At 46.8% G+C, this 22503-nt stretch overlaps 3 protein-coding genes across 3 annotated transcripts; 2 read left to right on the forward strand and 1 right to left on the reverse strand.

Annotated features, from left to right (window-relative positions):
* Positions 1-1745: 1745 nt before the first annotated feature.
* vsx1 (visual system homeobox 1 homolog, chx10-like) lies at positions 1746-5177 on the forward strand (the record flags this gene model as incomplete). Its single annotated transcript, XM_083897477.1, has 5 exons — positions 1746-2229; positions 2938-3013; positions 3134-3257; positions 3892-4087; positions 4885-5177. The coding sequence occupies 5 exons, from the start codon at positions 1746-1748 to the stop codon at positions 5175-5177; spliced, it is 1173 nt and encodes a 390-aa protein (XP_083753603.1).
* Positions 5178-6543: 1366 nt separating this feature from the next.
* On the forward strand, positions 6544-8336 carry LOC310933908 (uncharacterized protein; the record flags this gene model as incomplete). The annotated part of the gene is made up of 3 exons (XM_083897478.1): positions 6544-6657; positions 6975-7098; positions 7204-8336. The coding sequence occupies 3 exons, from the start codon at positions 6544-6546 to the stop codon at positions 8334-8336; spliced, it is 1371 nt and encodes a 456-aa protein (XP_083753604.1).
* Positions 8337-15606: 7270 nt separating this feature from the next.
* On the reverse strand, positions 15607-21618 carry LOC310933909 (uncharacterized protein). Its single transcript, XM_083897479.1, has 4 exons — positions 21552-21618; positions 19106-19738; positions 17441-18203; positions 15607-17380 (listed from the first exon to the last, which is right to left on the reverse strand). The coding sequence occupies exons 2-4, from the start codon at positions 19684-19686 to the stop codon at positions 17153-17155; spliced, it is 1572 nt and encodes a 523-aa protein (XP_083753605.1). The 5' UTR covers positions 19687-19738; positions 21552-21618; the 3' UTR covers positions 15607-17152.
* Between the last annotated feature and the right edge of the window lie 885 nt (positions 21619-22503).

A 22503-nucleotide genomic window follows, 5' to 3' on the forward strand; every position in this document is an offset into this window, starting at 1 on the left:
CTCTCTCTCTCTCTCTCTCTCTCTCTCTCTCTCACACACACACACTATCATTTCCACTTTATAAATCAACACAATTACAAATATCTACTTCATGAATGACATCGATAAAGAACTACTGGGTGCAGTACCATAACATGTCTGCAGGTGGAGCCCCAGAGCAAAAAGTGTGTGAAACACCAGGGCTGGAAAACGGGTTTTTGTACCAAATTGAGGACCTCTGTTAAAAACAGAGTATAACATGTTTACAACGTAATGAAGTGATTTCAATGAAAACAAAGTGAGGACCGGACAAAATGTCCTCACTGTGTAAAAATGACCTCACTTTGTTGGTTAAAAACCCCTCACTAGTCCTCAGTGTGCACACACACACACACGCACGCACACACACACACACACACACACACACACACACACACACACACACACACACACACACACACACACACACACACACACACACACACACACACACACACACACACACACACACACAGTAAATTAAAGTTAGGATCAAAGGCTCTTTGAAGGAACCGCAGAATCAAAAACCTTAATCTGAATCAATCAATCTGCTCCGGCATATAATGGTAATCCACGCTGTTTGAAAATTGAACATAAGTTTCTGTGCTGTACACACACACACACACACACACACACATACACACAATGATGCAGCTTCAGTTTGTACAGATTATAAAATCAGAACATCAGTTTGACTCGTAATCTGAAAAGAATGTGCTGAGGTGGGATTAAAGTGTGTCTGAGTGTGTGTGTGTGTGTGTGTGTCTGAGCGTGTGTGAGTACGATGATGAACACAAAACAGTGAAAGTTTTTTTTTTTTACGTCTGTTTACACAACAGATATTAAAAATAAACAATAATGTTTTGGTTATGATGCTAAAGTTAATGCTAACCAGCTCTCGTAGCTCGGGCTGTCACAGGCTAGCTAGCTGGCTAACTGATAGCTAACCTGAGTTAAAAATACATGTGTATGCAGCTTACAGGGCAGTTAGCTGTGGGCTAACTAGCTAGCATGTTCTGTTACTGTAACGAGAAACAAATACATATATGTTTATGTATATTTATGTATATTTGTTTGTACAAACTATTAAAACTCACTGAGCCGCCATTTTGTGTGTGAATTCAGGCAAAAAAGGCTCCTATCTTTATGAAGGGGGAGGAGTCAGAGCTACTTTTAATGATGAGTGGGCATTAAAACAAATTTTTTTTCCCAACTTCATGTTTGAGGCCCCACCACCACCACACCAAAACCCATAGCCCATGTTACACATAAACTGAAGTTTGTAAACCACTCACTCTCCCGCACCAAAGCCCATAGAAAAAATCAGTTGTTGATCCACTGCTGCCTCCATCACTGAGTTCAAATTAATTTTGGATCAGATAATTAAATTAGATCAATATTAGATTTGATGCACACACACACACACACACACACACACACACACACACACACACACACACACACACACACACACACACACACTCCTCCTCAGAGAAAATCCTGATCGGATTGAAAGAAAATTGGTGGCAATTAATCCTCTGGGATTGAAGAGAAAAGAGGGAAACTGACCCCCATCCTGGCCCCTCCCCCTCGCTCCTGATTGGCTGGTTGCTCTGATCCCTGGAGGACGCAGTGGGATAAATGGATCCCGCCAAACGGCCTGACCCGGTCTGTCCATCATCTTCATCAACTCCATCATCAGCATCAGCATCTTCTTCTTCTTCATCATGACAGCCAGGGACGAGCTCGGAGAAGAGAAGCCCAGAGTCAAGCTCTTGTCCTCGGGCTTCGGGATGGAGAAGACCCGGCTCCACGGTACCGGGTTCCGGTCGAAAGGCTTCGCTATCACGGATCTTCTGGGCCTGGAGTCGGACCTGCAGGCGCGGCAGCAGCAGCCCGGAGGAGGAGGTCCGGGTTCGGGCCTGGCAGCGGCGGCGGGTTCGGGCTCGGGTCCCGGGGCCGAGCCGCAGACCGTGGGCGGCGGTGGCGGCCTCGGCAGCGGCCTCAGCCTCAGCGGCGGCCTCAGCAGCGGCCTCGGCGGCTTCTCGTTCCCCGGTTCTTTGCCGCTCGGTCTCGGGTTCTTGTGCAGTCTGGCGGCGCAGCAGCCCGGGTCAGCTCCGTGTTTCCTGCCGGGTCACCTGCCGCTGCTGCAGACTCGAACCGACAACCACTACTTGCACAACCTGGACAACCAGAGGGACAACTACTCCGGTACGACCCGGGTTCATTAAGATGTTTTTCTATTTAATTTGTATTTGATTGATTCGTTTTTTTTGGGGTTTTTTATCAATAATTTTTTCATATTTCTTTGTTTTATAATTTGAATCTAAGTTTTCTGTTTATTTTTTTTCTCTTATTCTACTTTTATTATTTATTTTATCCTCGTTTTTTCTCTCTTTTATAAACACAGCTCAGTTTATTTTTCTGAAAATTTAAAAACGTAATTTTTTTAAAAACCTAAAAAATATACATATATATATATATTTTTTTTTCATTTTTCGATTTAGAATTTTTTCCTCACTATATTCAAAATATTTATTTTATTTTTGTTTTATATTTCGCTTCATTTCTGGGTGACATCAGTTTTTTTCCTTTCCCGTTTTATAAATGTTTTCTCCCGTCATTTTTTATTTCCGTTTTTTAATTGATTACATTAAATTAAATTTTTATTAAATGTTATTTAATTTAATTTAATAAAACTTAATTAAAAATAATGCTTTAAAAAATATTCAGATACTTTAAAAATCATTTTAATTTATAAATGTAATTTAGTCTTACTACTGATGATAATAAGAATGAATTTCGTTTTATTTCGTTTTTTTTCGTTTATTGGACAAATAAGATAAACAACTGCATGATCGATAATCAATATAATCGATGTCCTTTGTTGTTGTTTTTTGTCTCTTTTTCCCGCCACAGATGAAGATTGTCTCTCTGATCGAAACGATTCCAAAAGTTCTGGAAACTGTCAGAAGAGAAAGAAGAGGAGACACAGGTGAGAATTCATGATTGTTTTAAAAAATTATAAAAAAGTATAAACAATAATAATAAATTATGAAAAAAAGATCATTTAAAAATGTTCATGAACCATGTGTGTGTGTGTGTGTGTGTGTAGGACGGTGTTCACCTCTCATCAGTTGGAGGAGCTGGAAAAAGCTTTTCATGAAGCTCATTATCCGGACGTTTACGCTCGAGAGATGCTCGCTATGAAGACTGAGCTGCCCGAGGACAGAATACAGGTGATCACTGATCGATCATCAATAATCATTAAAATGACCACGTCATCACGATCAATAAAGAGTCAAGCTGAAAAATGAACATAAGACAGGTTTTACTTAATTATTATTATTAGTAATAATAATAATATAAATAAATATTATTATTATTATTAATATTATTATTGGTGTTGTTATTATTATTAATATTACTATTATCATTATTATTAATAATAATAATAATAATAATAATAATAATAATTATTATTATTATTATTATTGGCAGAAGTATATTTACTTATAAAACAGTATATATATATATATATACATATGACAATAACTCATGTCAGTCAGTGGTTCTCATAGAAACCACAGTGAAACGAGGATATTTAATTTAATTTATCTAATTCCTATTATTTTATTTTAAAATTTTGTTTGAAAAGAAACAATCTGGAAACGTATTTAAAAAACAGAATTAACATTGCTGTTAGTAATTTATTGAATTATTAAATCTGATTTCTGATCAATCTATAACTGTTTTTATGTATTTACTGTACAATAATTGCTGTTATAATATTACATTATGTTATGTTTTATTATATTATATTATATTATCTTCTATTCCGTTATATTGACGTGTGCTGTGTCTCGTGCTCAGGTGTGGTTCCAGAATCGCAGGGCGAAGTGGAGGAAGCGGGAAAAGTGTTGGGGTCGCAGCAGTGTCATGGCGGAGTACGGCCTCTACGGGGCGATGGTGAGACACTCCATCCCGCTGCCGGAGTCCATCCTCAACTCCGCCAAGAATGGAATGATGGGATCGTGCGCCCCCTGGCTGCTCGGTGAGCCGCATACACGTCAGTGCCACACACATGCACCACACTTCACACACACCACACACACACACACACACCGACAACTTTGAGACTAAATATACAGTAAATAAAGTATACTCACTCTCCCACACCAAATCCCATAGAGGGACACAGGAGCTGCTGGTCCTCTGCTGCCTCGTGTGGTCACTTTTTGTCACTGATGTGAGTCTGAACAAAGGTTTTCAAATTCAAATTCAAATCCACAAATCGTTGTAAGTTAGTGATGGAGGCAGCAGTGGATCAACAACTCCTGTGAACTCCTGTGTGCTGTGATGTTAAAATCACTGGTTTTCTCTATGGACTCTGGTGTGGGAGAGTGAGTGACTTTGGTGTGGGAGAGTGAGTGCAGCAGTACCAGCTAATAACAACAGAACATTGCACATTAAAGCCATTTTCTCATGTTAATGAGCTGCTCTGCACAACAGTTTTCACTCACATTCACACGCGGCAACATGAGCTTAAGTGTCTTTGCTCAAGGACACATGTAGACGAGCAGAGCCAGGAATTGAACCCACAGCCTTCCAGTTGAAAGACAACTGGCCTACTCAAAGACAAAGCTTTTTAAATAGAGTAAATGTAATAAACTTTAAGACTTTTACTCAAGTATTATTATTATTACAACATATTCAGTGACTTCAACTTCTGCCAAAGTCATTTTCTGGTACTTTTACTTTTACTCAAGTTTCACTTGTACTATAGTACTTTATATCAAACTGATTTCATATGATATAAATATGAATAATAAGGTGTGGTTGGTGTCTTTGTCTTTGTCCTCACAGGAATGCACAAAAAGTCTTTAGAGATGAGCAAGAAATGTCCCAGCCCTCCACGGTCTGACTCCGCCCACTCCGACTTCCCGAGCAACGCCGTAGTGCGACAGGGCAGCAGCCGCGGCGACGCCCAGGAGGCGGAGCATGAGGAGGAGGAGGAGGAGGAGGAGGAGGGGGAGGAGGAAGTGGCCATCGATCTGTCCAGTTCCTCCAAACAGCAGCATCAGGAAGAGACGGCGAGGGGCGTGGCTTCACCGAGGAGGCGGCGGCACAGCAGCAGCGAGTCGGACGAACACAGCTGAGGGGGGGGCGGAGCTGGGGTTTGTTTTTCTGGGGAACAAGGATTTGATTGGCTCCGCCTTCAAAGGAGAGCAGCCAATCCCGGAACGGCTGCGACGTCAGTCGTTGCTATGCAAACTCGACCGTGACCATGTGACTAAAGGTGTGTTCCATTTATATCGGAAGTCAGAATTAGAAAAAACAAAACGAGTGGCGGCCATCTTGGACTCCTACGTCGGGGTTTGCTCCAACTTTTCCGAGTCGGAAAATCCGACTTCCGGCTACAACTGGAACGCACCATCAAGCTCCTCCATCTTTGTTAGCTATCTTTTACAGCACGATAATTAGCCCTGCCATGCTCTTCAATGACTTAGCTTAGCATTAATTTCAGGCTAATAAACTTTAGCTTGCTAAACTCCTGGCCCAGTTTAGCATGTTGTCTATTTTAAATGTATTTCTGGCCTGTTGTGCTATTATAATATATAAGCATTTGTTACCATTTTCAATAGTAACATTTTCTCACTAAAAATGCAATAATTGAAATATGTTAGCGTGCTCCTAAAATGTATACACATCAGCACTGAGCTCTTAGTTCAACTTTAAAATGCTAGCATGTAGACTCTATTTTGCTATACTGGTTGTTGGTATATTGTTGACCAACATGCTAATGTGTTAGGAAGTCGTAGAGTCATGGTGCGTTAGCAAGCTAGCAACCCATACAACAAGGCAGTGAGGCTAAAGTACAGAACTACTGATTGTGCTAACAGCTAACGTCGCTGTTCTCCCAGAAAGGCTAACATTGAGGGAAGTTTGAGGATGTACACATTAGAAATGTAAATGTAAAAATATGTTTTTATGTCTTTATCAGTGTTTTGTTTGTTTTATATCTGTTTGTTTCTAAGAGAATATTTAATGTTTTGTTGGTGTTTTTATAGAGTTTGACTGAAGCTCTGTGAATGTAATTTAAATGTAATATTTATTATTATTATTATTATTATTATTATCACATGTATGTACAGCAGCAGATTCAGATCGGCGAATAAAAAAACAAAGTATTTTTGGAAACATACAAATGTCACTTTGTCGTTTTTCACTCATCACAGACACTGACGGACATTTTAATTTGTTTAAACCAGAAGGTTATGACGATATAAATATAAGAAATATATATTTATTTCAACACAATACAAATAAGTAAAGATTGTGTTGAATGATAACACAATTAAAGTAAAAAATATATTTACGTGTTCAGGGTCGCTTTTATTCTGAAAGGGCACCCGCTGCTGGAGAAGACAACTACGTCACTTCCTTTGTCAGCTGCCTCACGCTTAGCTGCGAAGCTAACACCGGGCTAACACACTGTTGACTCTCGCGCAGTACATTCTCGTGATGGAGGATTCAATGACGTTTAAAAACCACGTGACGTTCATCATCAGTCAGTTTGCCAAAACTGTGATGACGGAAGTTATCACCGCGGCGGGAAAACAAAGTCCTCGCACTGACGTAAGCAGCTAACGGCGGCTAACGGCTAACAGCTGCTGCTGCAGCCCGCCGTGAGCTAACGTTTAACTCTTTCACTTCCGTCCACTCAGCGAGTGAGTCAGTGAGTTAATAAGTTAGTTAGTGAGTTAATAAGTTAGTTTGTGAGTTAATAAGTTAGTTATTTTGTAGTAAAGTTAGTAGTTAAACGTTTACACCAAACCTAATTCAAAAATCACTGTATTTAAGCGCCTTCAGCGTCACATGAACTTCCTGTATTGATCACGCAAACATGACGCGTGACGTAAAATGTGACGTGTCCTCTGTTGTCCTCGTGCCAGGACAGACTGGACGCTCTCGTGGACGAAGCTGTGGAGAAAATCCTGCAGCTGCTTCACGTGACTCGGTGTGATGACGTCACAGAACTGAGCGACGTCGCCGTGACGACGACACAGGAGCGTGAAGGTGAAAAAAAACAAACAAGCTCACATGTTTAGAGAGCGCCCTCTGCTGGACACTTTGGATCCAACCACTGACCTCACGTGACCTCAGTGTTTTGTTTGTTTACAGGTTTGTCTGAGGAAACAGCTGAGGTGAAAAGCCTCCTTAGCTCCGCTCCTCGCGCCGACATCCCCGACCACGAGTACGCTCAGACGCCTTCAGGTGCGCCAGAGGGGGGCGCCGCGTCTACGGCGGGAAACAGGAAGCGGGGGCGAGGACGCAGGAAGAACATCGCAAACAAAACGGCGGCGCCCGTAGAGAAGTGTTCGCAGTGCGCGATGGTTTTCCCAAACGCCGAGCGTCTCCACGACCACCGGCGCAAATGTCACCCGTCGTGTTCGGTGTGCGGCGCTCACTTCAGCGGCGTCCTGAAGCTCCGCGACCACGAGCTCCGAGAGCACGGCGTCCTGCCGCACGCCTGCGACTTCTGCCCCAAGAGATTCAACCACAAAGCCCACCGCGACCTCCACGTGAAGGCGCGGCACACGGGCGAGAAAAGCTGCCACTGCGACATCTGCGGGAAAGGCTACGCCTGCGCTAGCGTGCTGAAGACGCACCGCATGACGCACTTCGACAAGACGTTCGTCTGCGACGTCTGCGGGAAGAGCTTCTACCACGCCTGTCACCTGACGCGCCACAAACTGGTCCACCAGGAGGTCCGGCCGCACCAGTGCGCCACCTGTGGGAGGGGCTTCACGCAGGCCGCCAACCTGCGCAGCCACCAGGCGATCCACAGCGGCGAGAGGCAGCTCTGCGCCATCTGCGGCAAAAGCTACCGCTGCCTGAAGAACCACGTCGTCAGCAAACACTCGGACGAGCTGCCCGACGCCCACGCCGTAGTCACCTGCGACGTCTGCGGCAAGAAGTTCGCCAGCGGTTCGCAGCTCCGGGTTCACCAGAGGAGCCACACGGGCGACAAACCCTTCCACTGCCACGTCTGCGGCAAGAGTTACCGTCTGAAGGAGATGCTGCGCAACCACGCGTTCACGCACACGGGCCAGAAGCCGTACCGCTGCTCGCTCTGCGCCAAGACCTTCAGCCTCGCCACCAGCTTCATGAGGCACCGCAGCGTCCACAGCGGAGAGACGCCGCACAGCTGCCGCGTCTGCGGGAAACACTTCCGCCTGCTCACCTTCCTCAAGGCTCACCTGCAGACCAAAGGTCACCAGAGGAGGGCGCAGCAGAGCAGCCCCGACCTCTGACCTCGTGTGACGATGACGATCGTCGTGTGATCGAACTCTGACCCTGGCGTTAATAATCTGCTAATAGCAGCTAAAAGCTAATGTCACGTTAGCGGTGTCATTAGCTGTTAGCAGTGTCATTAGCTGTGTCATTAGCTGATCGCTGTGTTATTAGCTGATCGCTGTGTCATTAGCTTTTAGCGGTGTCATTAGCAGTTAGCAGTGTCATTAGCTTTTTAGCTGAGACATTAACTTTTTAGCTGTCATTAGCTGTTCGCTGTGTCATTAGCTGTTTGCAGTGTCATTAGCTGTTAGCTGTGTCATTATCTATTCGCTGTGTCATTTGCTGTTAGCAGTGTCATTAGCAGCTAGCTGTGTCATTAGCTGTTAGCAGTGTCATTAGCAGCTAGCTGTGTCATTAGCAGCTAGCTGTGTCATTAGCTGTTAGCGGTGTCATTAGCTGTTAGCGGTGTCATTAGCAGCTAGCTGTGTCATTAGTAGTCAGCTGTGTCATTAGCAGTTAGCGGTGTCATTTGCAGCTAGCTGTGTCATTAGCAGTTAGCGGTGTCATTAGCTGTTAGCTGTGTCATTAGCAGTTAGCTGTGTCATTAGCAGTTATCGGTGTCATTAGCAGACGATGACATCACGATGTGTTGAAATATGGAGACGTTTTATTCTCCATTTTCCCTCCTGCTGTTTTTCTCTCACACACAATAATCCAATAATAATCCAATACCCAGTGATCTGCTGGATTATGATGTAAACCCGCTGTGATCTGAGGATTAACGTCCAATCACAGAACATTTCCACCTGATTTCTGAAAACAATGAAGAGGTCAAAGGTCAAACTCAAACATGTACAAAACAACAACAACAACATGTAAACGTGTGACTGTGTGTTTTTAAACCATGTGTTAATCTGAGATTTAATCCAGGTAACAGCAGCTGTGAGGTGTTTGTGTTGTCAGTAAAAATCATCACAGATGATTCTGTGATCGAGGTGATTATTCACAACATAGACAAAGGTCAAAGGTCATCAGATCTACGCCATCTGTACTTTATCTTTATATTTCTACGTTTAACTTTTACTTTTTTATTACTTTTTTACTTCTCTCTGTTCCTTGTTACGACCAAATAAAACCAGAAGAAGAAGAATATTATTATTATGGTCTGTATTTTATATTCACACACACACACACACACACACTGAGCCACAGTGGCTCAATTCTAATCTGTTAATCTGAGATCACATGAATTCTGTCGCCCCCTCGTGGACATTCAGGAGAGTATACACTTCTACAGTTTAAGGTCATATCATATTTGATTCGTCGATTATTGATCTGTTACTAAATCAATACTTTGATTATCAGTTGATTGTTGTTTTGTTGTTTGTGTTTGATTGATTTGTGATCAATAACAAATATTTACTCTGTGAATCAACAGATGAATCATGAAGATAATTGTTCCTCTCCTCATCAAGTGTAACTTTGACCTTTGACCTCTCTAACATCTGTAACCTGAGTGAATGAATGACTGTGACCCAGTTAATCTGCTCCAGGGGAAACACACGCAATGAAGACATGAGGCTGAGGCCCCCTGGTGGCAGAGGCCGGAACTGAGTGTATTTCTACAAATGTGAAAAGTCACAAAGACGACGAGAAAAGAGCGAATGAGATGGAGGCGACAAATAACCAGAAAAACAACAAACAGACAACGAGACAAATTAACGAAACAAATAAACGAGACAAACAAACAACGAAACAAATAAACGAGACAAACAATGAGACAAACAAATAAACGAGACAAACAAACAACGAGACAAACAAACAAGACAAACAATGAGACAAATAAACGAGACAAAAAAATTAAACAATGAAACAAATAAACAACGAGACAAATAAACGAGACAAATAAACAAACAAGACAAACAATGAGACAAATAAACAACAAGACAAACAAACAACGAGACAAATAAACAACGAGAGAAATACACAAACAAGACAAATAAACAACAAGACAAACAAACGAGACAAATAAACAACAAGACAAATAAACAAACAAGACAAACAACGAGACAAATAAACAACAAGACAAACAATGAGACAAACAACGAGACAAATAAACAATGAGACAAACAACGAGACAAACAACAGAAAGTGTTGCCATCTCTAATGCTAATGCTAATAATGCTAACCTTTTTTGCTCTTAGTACAGAACCTTCAGGGATTGGCCGAGCTCTCGTCCAATCAGCAGCCTCGTTCACTCCTCTTGACCTGTGGGTGAGGAGAGGGCGAGCGAGCCCCACAGTGACTTCTCTCTCTCTTTAATCTGCAGCATCTGTTTGACGAGGCCACGCCCACATTAATTATCCGTTAGTTTCCTGTTTAATCTGCAACACTCGAGGTTTCATCAGCGCCGCTTTACAGACACTTCATTAGATTAGATTAGAGAAGATTAGGCCTCCTTCACTTTCACCAGCGATGATAAAGAACTCAACTCCCACCAGGAAGTGGCGTACAAGCCCCGCCCCCCAAGCAGAACAAACATTTGAAGCAGAAGTCGCCAAGGAAACGACGCTATGATCTGAGAGACGGATCTCGATCACTCAAGTTTTTCCTCAATTTTCGTTGCCACGGTTACACAATGAAGAGCAATTATCCTCTTCTTCGTCTTTGGTAGGATTGTGTCCAGACCTGCCACCCCGTGGTGAAGTGGGGTACTACAGGACTCTGACGCTCGAGTATAGCGAGGTGCGCGTTCAGGAATTCTAACTCGGAACGTTCCAAGATGGCGGCGGTTAAAAACACTCACAGAATCAGAGAACGAGGCAAATATAAATTCACTCTTTTTATTTGAAATTCTTTCCTGTGATTTATGATAATGAGCGTCTGACCTCGCTATGTTAGCACATTAGCATGTTAGCACTTTGGGTCCGATGTACTCGTAAAGTTCTGACTAAACACAAAGTTACAAATAAACGAGACAAATAAACAACGAGACAACTAAACGAGACAAACAACGAGACAAACAACGAGACAACTAAACGAGACAAACAACGAGACAACTAAACGAGACAGATAAACAACGAGACAAACAAACGACGAGACAAATAAACAACAAAACGAGACAAATAAACAATGAGACAAACAAGACAAATAAACAACGAGATAAACAACGAGACAAACAAACAACAAGATAAACAACGAGACAAACAAACAACGAGACAAACAAACAATGAGACAAACAAACCGTTCATAAACACAATCCTAGCTTGATCAGTGTTGTGTTTCTGGTTAAGTTTAACTGTTTTTCTCTCTTGTTAGAACCTAAAGTTCCGTCGTTGGTCAGAACCTTCAGAACCACGAGCAGCAGAAACAGGTGCAGCCTCCGCAGCATCGGCGTCACCTGAGCTAGCTTTGTGTGGATCCGTCATCACTGTCAGTTAAGCTAGCTGTGGGTGTTTCATCGTCTCCTCATCAAACGTATTTCTGGACGATCTTTTCATGGAAAAGTTCATGAAACTTCTTGAAAAGCTTATTTTTAGCGTTGACTTTTGAGCTCATTGTTCCGTCGTCGATGCTAACGCTAACGTCTAAATCAGAGACATGCATAGAAGAAGAAGGTGAAGTGTCAGCAGCATTGGCGCCATCTGAGCTAGCTTTCTGTGGCGCTCCGCCGTCACCGTCGGCGCCATCAGTTAAGCTAGCTGTGGGTGGTGGTTTGTTAGCGCTGGAATCGGCCGTTTCCTCTTCAGCTAACAAACTTCGGGCTGACTTTTTCTTGAACAGTCGTGAAAGCAATCCATGAAACCTCTTGAAAAGCTTGTTTTTGGCTTTGCCGTTGAATCCCTTAGATCCGTCGACTGCGCTAATCCCGTCTTTATCGGACACACGTCCAGAAGACGCAGGTGAAGTCTCGGAAACTTTGGTGCCGTCTTCCTGTGGAGGTCTGTTGTTGTTATTGAATGCGGCTCTGTGGTCTAAGCTAGCTGAGGGTGGACTTCCGTCAGCGACGGAAGCAGCGCAATCGCTGGGAAAGTTTTTCCTGGTGATGAACGGATGCGTCAGAGCTTCTCCGGGCGTGATTCTCTTCTTCGGATCCACCTGCATCATCTCTTTGAGGAGGCTAACGAAGGCCTGCGTGTCCTCGTACGCAGCAGAACCCGGACGAGTCTGAACGATGTCGTCAAGGCTGGTGAACATTTCCGTGGTTTCATGCGTTATCAGCGGGTGAATCGCTCGCTGCTCGCTGGTCTTGGAGCTCGGAGAACTTTGGGATCCCCCGGAACTCCTGGAGCTCGGGGATCCAGAGGCAGGCGAGGCGTCGACAACATCGGCGTCACCTGAGCTAGCTTTCTGTGGGGGTTTGTCATCGTTGTCGCTCAAGCTAGCCGTGTGCGGCGACGGTTCTTCGTCACTCGTAGCAGCGGTTTCCTCGTCCAAAAGACTTCTGGACGAGGTTTTCTTGAACAGCCGTGAAATGAACCCGTTAAACGTCTTGAAAAGCTTATTTTTGTCTTTGACTTTTGTCTTCGTTCCGTTGCCGATGCTAACCTGGTCTCCATTAGAGAGAGGGCTAACGGAGGCAGGTGAGGTCCTGGAAGCGCTGCTGTTATCTGAGCTAGCTCGCCGCGCCGGTCTGCCGTCACTTTTAGCAGCGCTGCTGTGGACTAAGCTAGCCGAGGGTGGACTTCGCTCATTGTCGGAAGCGGCGCGATCACTGGGGAAATCCGTCAGGGCGATGAACGGATGCGTCAGAGCTTCTCCGGGCGTGATTCTCTTCTTCGGATCCACCTGCATCATCTCTTTGAGGAGGCTAACGAAGGCCCGCGTGTCCTCGTACGCAGCCGAACCCGGACGAGTCTGAACGATGTCGTCGAGGCTGCTGAACATTTCCGTCGTCTCGTTCGTCACCAGCGGGTGAAACGAGCGCCAGTGGCAGCTTTTGCCCATCGAACAGCTGCACTCTTTCTTCAGCTTCCACAGCAAATCCTGGTCCTTGTAAAAATACTGCCGGGTGTGAGCGCCGGTCTTCAGCACCTGGTCGTCGGGTTGACCGAGCAGCTGCACGATGTCGTTCATGTTAGCCAGCTCGCAGTGACCCGAGTACAGCTTAGCCTTGAGGTACGCCGTCGTGACCACGGAGCCGAGCGACCACATGTCCACCGCCTCGCTCAGAGGGAGACCCAGCGACACCTCGGGAGCTCGGTATGAAAGGTGCTGAAAGACGTCGCCCACTTCCATGTTGGAGACCAACTCGGCCGTACCAAAGTCGATCAGCTTCACCTTGCAGGGCTGCAGGCAGTGGTTCACCAGCATGATGTTGTTCAACTTGATGTCGCAGTGCACCATTCCGATGCTCTTCAGGGCGTTCAGCGCCACCAGCAGCTGCCGCGCGATCGGCTGAATCTCCGACAGAAACAGTTGTCGGCAGTTGTTGAAAACAAAGTCGTAAAGCGTCACGTCCAGTTTCTCAAACTCCAGGAAAACGTTTCCCTGGCGTTCCAGGTGCCGGTTGAACCGGATCAGGCTGTTCTGGTCCGCGTCCAACTTCCTGAGGAGCTCCAGGTTGTTCACTTCCTCTTTGCCGTATTTAGCCTTCGCTTTGGCGACGGCCTTCACAGCCACCGTCTCTCTGGTGTCCGATCGCCTGCACAGGTAAACGTGTCCGAAGCTGCCGGAGCCCAGGAGTTCCTTCACCTGATACCCACTGGACTTCAGGAGGGGAACCAGGTTCCCTCTGGCGGCCATCCTCGCCCGCTGCATCCCACGGATCTCAACACTTACACTGTGGTGGGTTTTCTCCAGCTGTTAGCATCTGTTAGCGTCCGTTAGCACCCGTCACGACGCCCGACCGTTTCCTTCTCACGCATTAGCTCAGGGTTTTTACCCCGTTCTTCTTTGTGGTTCAGTGTTAATCGCTAACGTCGGCTAACTGAGAAGTTACTGTGACCACGGACCTTTGATCTGTGAGGGTGGGACAGATCAAAGGAAGGAAGGAAGGGAGGAGGGAAGGAAGGAAGGGAGGAAGGGGAGGGAGGAAGGAAGGGAGGAAGGGAGGAAGCGAAGGTGGAAGGGAGGAGGAAAGAAGGGAGTAAGGAAGGGAGGAAAGAACGGAGGAGGGAAGGAAACAAGGGTGGAAGGGTGGGAGGAAAGAAGGGAGGGAGGGAGGGAGGAAGGAATGAAGGAAGGGAGGGAGGGAGGAAGGAATGAAGGAAGGGAGGGAGGTAGGGAGGGAAGCGAGGGTGGAAGGGTGGGAGGAAAGAAGGGAGGGAGGGAGGGAGGAAGGAAGGAATGAAGGAAGGGAGGGAGGGAGGAAGGAAGGAATGAAGGAAGGGAGGGAGGGAGGTAGGGAGGGAAGCGAGGGTGGAAGGGAGGAAGGAAGGGATGGAGGGAGGGTGGAAGGGTGGGGGAAGGAAGGGAGGGAGGAAGGAAGGAATGAAGGAAAGAAGGAAGGAAGGAAGGAAGGAAGGGAGGGAGGGTGGAAGGGAGGAAGGAAAGAAGGGAGGGAGGGAGGGAGGGAGGAAGGAAGGAAGGAATGAAGGAAGGGAGGGAGGGAGGAATGAAGGAAGGGTGGGAGGGAGGAAGGAAGGAATGAAGGAAGGGAGGGAGGGAGGTAGGGAGGGAAGCGAGGGTGGAAGGGAGGAAGGAAGGGAGGAAGGAATGAATGAAGGAAAGAAGGAAGGAAGGAAGGAAGGGAGGGTGGAAGGGAGGAAGGAAAGAAGGGAGGAGGGAAGGAAGCGAGGGTGGAAGGGTGGGAGGAAAGAAGGGAGGGAGGAAGAGCCAATAACAAGAACAGGACACTAGAGAAAGTGAGATTAATCTCGACTTAATCCTGGTTTAAGACTAAAAATATCTCCATCTATATTTTACAGAAATATTGATTTATATTAATATTAATATTGTGATAACATCATATAAACAGTTATTTAAATAAATCTCTTTGTATTTGATTCATTTTTAACTATTTGTGACCGTTTTCATTCATTCTTTGTTTCCGAGTAGAAACGACATGAACTCTGCTGCCCCCTGCTGCTCAGGACGAGGAATCACTGGAAACCTGGTCCTGAAGACTTTTCTGAACGATAGAACGATCAAAGTGATCATTTATCGTACGATAAGTTTCATCTGAAAATGTCAAACGGAAACTTTTGAATTTTTCTTTCTTTTATAGAAACACGTTAATTTAATAGAATAATTATTTAAAATTGTCAACTAAAAATAAACCAGAATTACATTTGAATTTAACACACACACACACACACAAACACACTGAGTGAACTTTTTTTCAGATTTATTAGAAAAAAAACATGTCGACATTTTTTTTTTCTAATCAAACACGACACGATGACGAACGACCTTCTACCTGCAGGTGACGAACCAAGAACCAAACAAAACAACGAGGAGCCAATGAGAACGCAGCGGAGAGCCGGGGGTGGGCGGGGCCACACCACCCCGACCACCTGCCCGCTCACAAACATTATAAATAAACAGGTGAGTGTCAGACAGACACCAGGGGGGCGGGGCTGAGCGTCAAACCGACACCAGGGGGCGGGGCTGAACGTCAGACAGACACCAGGGGGCGGGGCTGAGTGTCAAACCGACACCAGGGGGCAGGGCTGAGTGTCAAACCGACACCAGGGGGCGGGGCTGAACGTCAGATAGACACCAGGGGGCGGGGCTGAACGTTAACAGACACCAGGGGGCGGGGCTGAACGTCAGATAGACACCAGGGGGCGGGGCTGAACGTCAGACAGACACCAGGGGGCGGGGCTGAGTGTCAAACCGACAACAGGGGGCGGGGCTGAACGTCAGACCGACACCAGGGGGCGGGGCTGAACACATGTCATCAGCGCGTCCAACATTTTCAGTGAACCAATAAAAACGACGACGATGATGATGCTGAACGATGAAGGTTGGCGGTGGGAGCGTTTTTTTTTTTTGCTTTTTTTTTTTAAACGTTTGTTTTAACATTTAAATACCATTAATATTCATATATTACATCATCGTTGATGTCAAATTCATAAATAAGTGCAGGTTCCCGTCGACCGGTGCTCGCCGCCGATAAAACCACAAACAAACGCAGCTGGAAAAAATACAAAGATGGCCGACAAGCCTCGCGTTTAGAGTCTTCATGCATATGCTAATGAGGAGGAACTGGGACCAATCAGCTCGTCTCCTCCGCTTTCACAAGAGAACGGCAGCCAATCACAACCACGCAGGAAGTAACAAAAGACGGGCGGGGTGGCTGGGGGAGGAGCCAAGGCGCCGCAGCTCCGAACACGAACGCGTACGGACGTTCGTCGACGACGGCGCCCGAAGCAGGAAGTGATTTAAAAAAACAAAAAAACAATGACGTCAGAAAAGAATCGGGATTAAAAAACAAAAAAAGGTCGTCACTAATAAACTTCCGTACGAACTTTAACTTTACATGTTTCCGATAATGCTGTGAGCATCAGAGGGCGTGGCCTGAGACAGCTCTATCCCCAAGTGGCTGATGGGAAATGGAGTGTGTGTGTGTGTGTGTGTGTGTGCAGGGGGGAGGGGCTTATTGGTCAGTTGCGACCATAAATGGGCGTGAGTGTTATTTGGAGACTTTCCTCTCACACCAGGACCAGGATCTTATCTACACCAGAGAAAAACCAAGCAGGTCCAGTTCCCAACATCTGGATGTCCAGGATCCCAGACCTGGTCCAGATCTGAGACCTGGTCCAGAAGTTTTTCAAAAACGACAAACTTCTCCAGAACTGGTCTCAAACCAGTCCAGAACCAACCATATGGTGATTCAGAACCACGCCGGACCAGGTCCTGAACCCAGTCCAGAGCCTTGGTTTCCGCGTCACTCCGAGTCCTCGGACTCCAGCGGCGCGCTCTCGTCCAAGATTCTCTTCCGGCGTTTGGCGGCGGTGGCGGCGTGGACGCGTTGCTCCTCCTCCATGTGCGCCTTCTTGTGGCGAGAGAAGCTGGACGAGTGCATGAAGGTCTTGTTGCAGGCGGCGCAGGTGTAGGTCTTGGTCTTGGCGTTGGGAAGTCCGGACTTCGCCCGCCCACCACCACCACCACCACCGCCGCCTACGCCAACGCCGCCGCCGCCGCCGCCCCCTCTGTGGGTCTGCTGGTGTCGTGCCAGGCTGGAGGCGTGGCTGAACCGCTTCCCACACTGGATGCAGCAGTGGCGGCCGACTCCTCCTCCTCCTCCTCCTCCTCCCCCGACTCCGACTCCTCCCCCGACGCCGCCGCCGCCCTCCTCCTCCTCCTCCTCCTCCTCCTCGGAGGCGGTGGATCCCCGTTTGCCCGCTCGGCCTCCGCGGCGGCGCCGGTTCTTCTTGCAGAGGGTGTAGAAGTTGGGTTTGTCGCGCGAGCAGAGCTTGAGGCGGATCTTCAGGTCGGACGACGTCTCGCCCAGGTTCTCCTTGCCCGGCGTGTAGTTGTCCAGCAGCTCTTTGACGTGCGTCACCTGATGCTTCGACAGCAGCGTCGACGTCCTGAAGCTCATGTCGCACTGCGGGCAGCCGTAGAACTTGTCTCCGCCCGGACTCTGGATGATGGCGGTCGCCACATGGTGGTGCTGTTGCTGCTGCTGCTGCTGCTGATGATGATGCTGCTGCTGCTGCTGCTGCTGATGATGATGCTGCTGCTGTTGATGTTGATGATGATGATGATGCTGCTGCTGCTGCCTCTTCGCCTTCTTGTTCTTGCCGCCGGGCTTTAGCGAGTGGCGCAGGGCGGCCATGTTGGCGCTGGGCCCCGCCTCCTTGGGCATCACCTTGCCTTTCTTGTGGATGAGGCGGTGACGCGACAGGCTGGAGCTGTGGTTGAACTCTTTGCCGCAGATGTTGCACGGGTGGATTCGCCGCTTCCCGTGAAGCCTCAGGTGACTGCCCAGCATCCTGTCAGGGAGGGAGGGGAAGAGTTAGGCTCCGCCCACTCAGCCATCCATCAATCAACAAAGATCTCATTATGAAAGATCGAACAGCTGGTATCTGGTTCACAAAAACCAGGTTCAGGTTTAAAGACCAGGATTAAGACTAGGTCCAGGATTAAGACCAAGACCAAGACCAGGATTAAGACTAGGACCAGGATTAAGATTAAGACTAAGACCAGGATTAAGACTAAGTCAAGGATTAAGACCAAAACTAAGACCAGGATTAAGACTAGGTCCAGGATTAAGACCAAGACTAAGACCAGGATTAGGACTAAGATCAGGACTAAGACAAGATGTAAAACCAGGTTTAAAACCAGGATTAAAACCAGGATTAAGACTAAGATCAGGACTAAGACAAGATGTAAAACCAGGTTTAAAACCAGGATTAAAACCAGGATTAACACCAGGTTCAGAGTTTAAGACCAGGTTTAAAACCAGGATTAAGGATTAATTGAGACCAGATTTAAGACCAGGTTTAAGGTTTAAGGCCAGGATTAAGACCAAGACCAGGTTCAAGACCAGGTTCATGGTTTAAGACCAGGATTAAGACCAGGATCAGGGTTTAAGACTAGGATTGAGACCAGATTTAAGACCAGGTTTAGGGTTTAAAACCAAGACCAGGATTAAGACCAAGACCAGAATTAAGACCAGGTTCATGGTTTAAGACCAGGATTAAGACCAGGATTAGGATTTAAGACCAGGGTTAAGACCAGGATCAGGGTTTAAGACCAGGATTAAGACCAGGATCAGGGTTTAAGACCAGGATTAAGGCCATGATCAGGATTTAAGACGAGGATTAGGATGTAAGACCAGGGTTAAGACCTGGATCAGGGTTAAAGACCAGAACCAGATGGAGGAGGTACCGACCTGCTGCCTTTGAAGCTCATGCCACAGTGGGGGCAGGTGTAGCGAGCGTCCTGATGAGCGGGCTCCAGCGCTCGCTTGGCGGGGGGCGGAGCTCCGCCGCTCTTGCCGGTGTGCGTCTGCTGGTGTCGGTAGAGGCTGGAGGCGTGGCTGTAGCACTTCCCGCAGTAGCTGCAGCGGTACTGGCGCTCGTCCGGCTCAAAGTCGGCCTGGTCCGAGTCGCCGTCGCCGTCCAGCTGGCTGCTGCCCGCCTCCACCAGCAGCTCGTGCTCCTCCTCCTCGCCGTCCTCGTCCTCGTCGTCCGAGTCCGTCTTGATCTCCACGCTCTGCTCCGTCACCTCGCAGGGATACACCTCCTCGTACGGCGCGAAGAAGGCCTCGTCCGCCTCGATCTTCAGCTGGTCGGCGGTCAGGTCCGACGGGTCGTCCGAGTCCTTCTTCACGCAGGAGATGGTGAACTTGGAGCCGACCTCCGCCCACTTCACCACGTACTCGATGGGCTGCGTGTCCAACTCCACCGTGATGAAGTCGGCGCCGAGGGCGTCCGTGTCGGCCACCGTCAGCTCCGTCTCCGAGTCCTCCATCCTGAGGTGAGGGGCGGAGCAAAGGAAGAGCGTCAGGGGCGCGGCCGAGGACCTGCGGGAGAGGGGAGGCAGGGGGGCGGGGCATCAGCGGCGTTGTCATGGCGATCATGTTTACACATATTTACGTTGTGTTATTTTCAGACAAAACAACAATTAGTGAGTTTTTCAAATAGAGGCAGCGTTATAAAATAAGATGATATTAATTATATTATATTATAATAATATTATTATGAAAAACAACAACAACAACAACATCAAAGATGCAGCTCCCCCTTGTGGCACACCAAGATAAATCACCAGGACTGTACGCTGTAACTCAACTCGCTCATGCAAAATATTATTTTTAGACCAGGATTAAGACCAGGTTCAGGGTTTAAGACCAGGGTTAAGACCAGGATCAGGGCTTAAGACCAGGATCAGGGTTAAAGACCAGGGTTAAGACCAGGATCAGGGTTAAAGACCAGGGTTAAGACCACGATCAGGGTTAAAGACCAGGATTAAGACCAGGATCAGGGTTAAAGACCAGGATTAAGACCAGGATCAGGGTTTAAAACCAGGGTTAAGACCAGGACCGGGATTAAAGACCAGGATTAATACAAAGATCAGGATTTAAGACCAGGATCAGGGCTTAAGACCAGGATTAAGACCAGGTTCAGGGTTTAAGACCAGGGTTAAGACCAGGATCAGGATTTAAGACCAGGGTTAAGACCAGGATCAGGGTTAAAGACCAGGATTAAGACCAGGTTCAGGGTTTAAGACCAGGCCGAGGACCTGCGGGAGAGTGGGCGGGGCATCAGCGGCGTTGTCATGGCGATCGGTGACGTTCATGTTTACACTTATTTATGTTACGTTTTCAGACAAAACAACAATAAGTGAGGTTTTTCAAAAAGGGGCAGCGTTATAAAATAAGATGATATTAATTATAATATAATATAATAATATTATTATGAAAAACAACAACAACATCAAAGATGCAGCTCCCCCTTGTGGCACATGAAGATAAATCACCAGGACTGTACGCTGCAGCTCAACTCGCTCGTGCAAAAACATGAATAATGACATCATAAATAATCGAAATCACAGTGAATAGTAATCGTTTACTGTGACGTCACTACTCAGGTGACCTCTGACCTGACGAACTGAAAATGCCTCGCTGCCGTTACATGTAGTGACGTCACATCTAAACATGTAAAATAAAGTGATCATCGATACACACATGGATAAACACACACACTCACACACAAACACACACGAAACGTGATCGCGTTTGGAGGCGCGCGCGCGCCAGCTCAGACCAAACCTCGTTCATATTTCTGTGGATTTTCGCGTCCCTGTGATCCCGGAGCTCTTCAGACGTGACGGGCGGAGTTTAACCGTTAAACCTGTCGGTTTCCGCCCGTCCGCAGTCTGAACGCGGTAAACACAACGAACGGCCTCGTCCCGGCTGTAAATAACCGCTCGGATCGAACGTATTCTCCGATATTATCATCGATTATTTGTCCCCGCTGGTTCCGCAGAGGGCGGCTGCTGGCGGCGCATCCATTATCGAACATGACGTTTTCCTGCACACTGACACACGTTAGGTGCACAATTTCGCAGCCGAACAGACGGCGGGACTCTACAGTGACGGGAAACGTGCGGGATTTTGCTCACAGTTTATTTTCGTTGCGTGAGACGGCGACATGTTCGTAAATCGTCCATTTTCCGAGCGGAGTTCCGGGGCTCGGCCGCGCAGCGGCGGTGATGAGGAAGCGGAGCGGGATTTTCTCCTCTTCACCGTAAACTGTCAAAATAAAACCACGAGCCGCCGATTAAACGGCGGGAAGCGCGTGAGCGCGGCCACGCACCGATGAGCGGTTACTCACCGAAGTTTAACGGCGGGAAAGCGGAGAAAACGTTAAAGTGTTACCGGCGGAGACGGTCACAATAAACAGGAAGCAGGGACGTGGACACAAAGCATTGTGGGAAGGATTAAATGGTTGCGAAGACCGGATGTGCAGCGGCGTGACTTTCAGAATAAAACCCCGCAAACGTGACAGCCAATGGAAAATGAGTCGAACGAAAACTAGACATTAAAACTATTATTTTCATATTATATTAGAATATTGGACAAACAAATCTAGGAAATTAATCACATTAAACGAAATTGATAAATAAATAACGTTTGAGGACTGAATAATAATAATAATAATAATATTGAATATGAAAACAAAAGTAAAAGTGTAAATGTCATCACTGATGCATGTTTGTATACTAATATAAATGCATGTATATTATATTTTATAAACGTATATATATACACACACACACATACGTACATACACACATACACACATATACATGAATGCACACACACATACACACAAACAGTCAAACACATAAAATAATAGAATGAATAAAGCAGATTCTAAGACAAGTTAACAAAACACATTTGATAAGAAAACTAATATTTAACGCAAATATCAAACTCATGAGTGATCAGTGTTTCGATAAAATATATTTTGTGTGAAATTAGACGAAATAAAAAAGATCACTTTCACTGTTTTATGGTCTGAGGCCCAGCTGCAATACCGACAAAGCCCAGCAGGGGGCCGCAGACTACAATATTACAAGCTCTCTCTCACTCTCTCTCTCTCTCACACACACACACACACACACACACACACACACGCTTACGAGTCTTGGATCGGGTCCACTTCTGGTTCTGGTTCTGGTTCGGGCTCTGGTTCCGCGCCACCGTCACATCGCATCGCATGCGGCTGCTGCGGCACAGAGCGGCGGCAGAGAGCGGCAGAGAGCGGCAGCGCGCCGGGCTGA

Source organism: Microchirus variegatus (assembly GCF_963457635.1).
Source record: "Microchirus variegatus genome assembly, chromosome: 11".
NCBI lineage: Eukaryota > Metazoa > Chordata > Actinopteri > Pleuronectiformes > Soleidae > Microchirus > Microchirus variegatus.

What these genes read in the sequence shown, in the direction of transcription:
- LOC310933909 (XM_083897479.1), bottom strand. Translation starts at nt 19,686, where the DNA reads ATGGAGGACTCGGAGACGGAGCTGACGGTGGCCGACACGGACGCCCTC. An exon ending in ATGAGCTTCAAAGGCAGCAG is followed by an intron (nt 18,204 to 19,105) that starts GTCGGTACCTCC and finishes CCTCCCTGACAG; the next exon opens with GATGCTGGGCAGTCACCTGA. An exon ending in TCAGCCACGCCTCCAGCCTG is followed by an intron (nt 17,381 to 17,440) that starts GCACGACACCAG and finishes GGCGTAGGCGGC; the next exon opens with GGTGGTGGTGGTGGTGGTGG.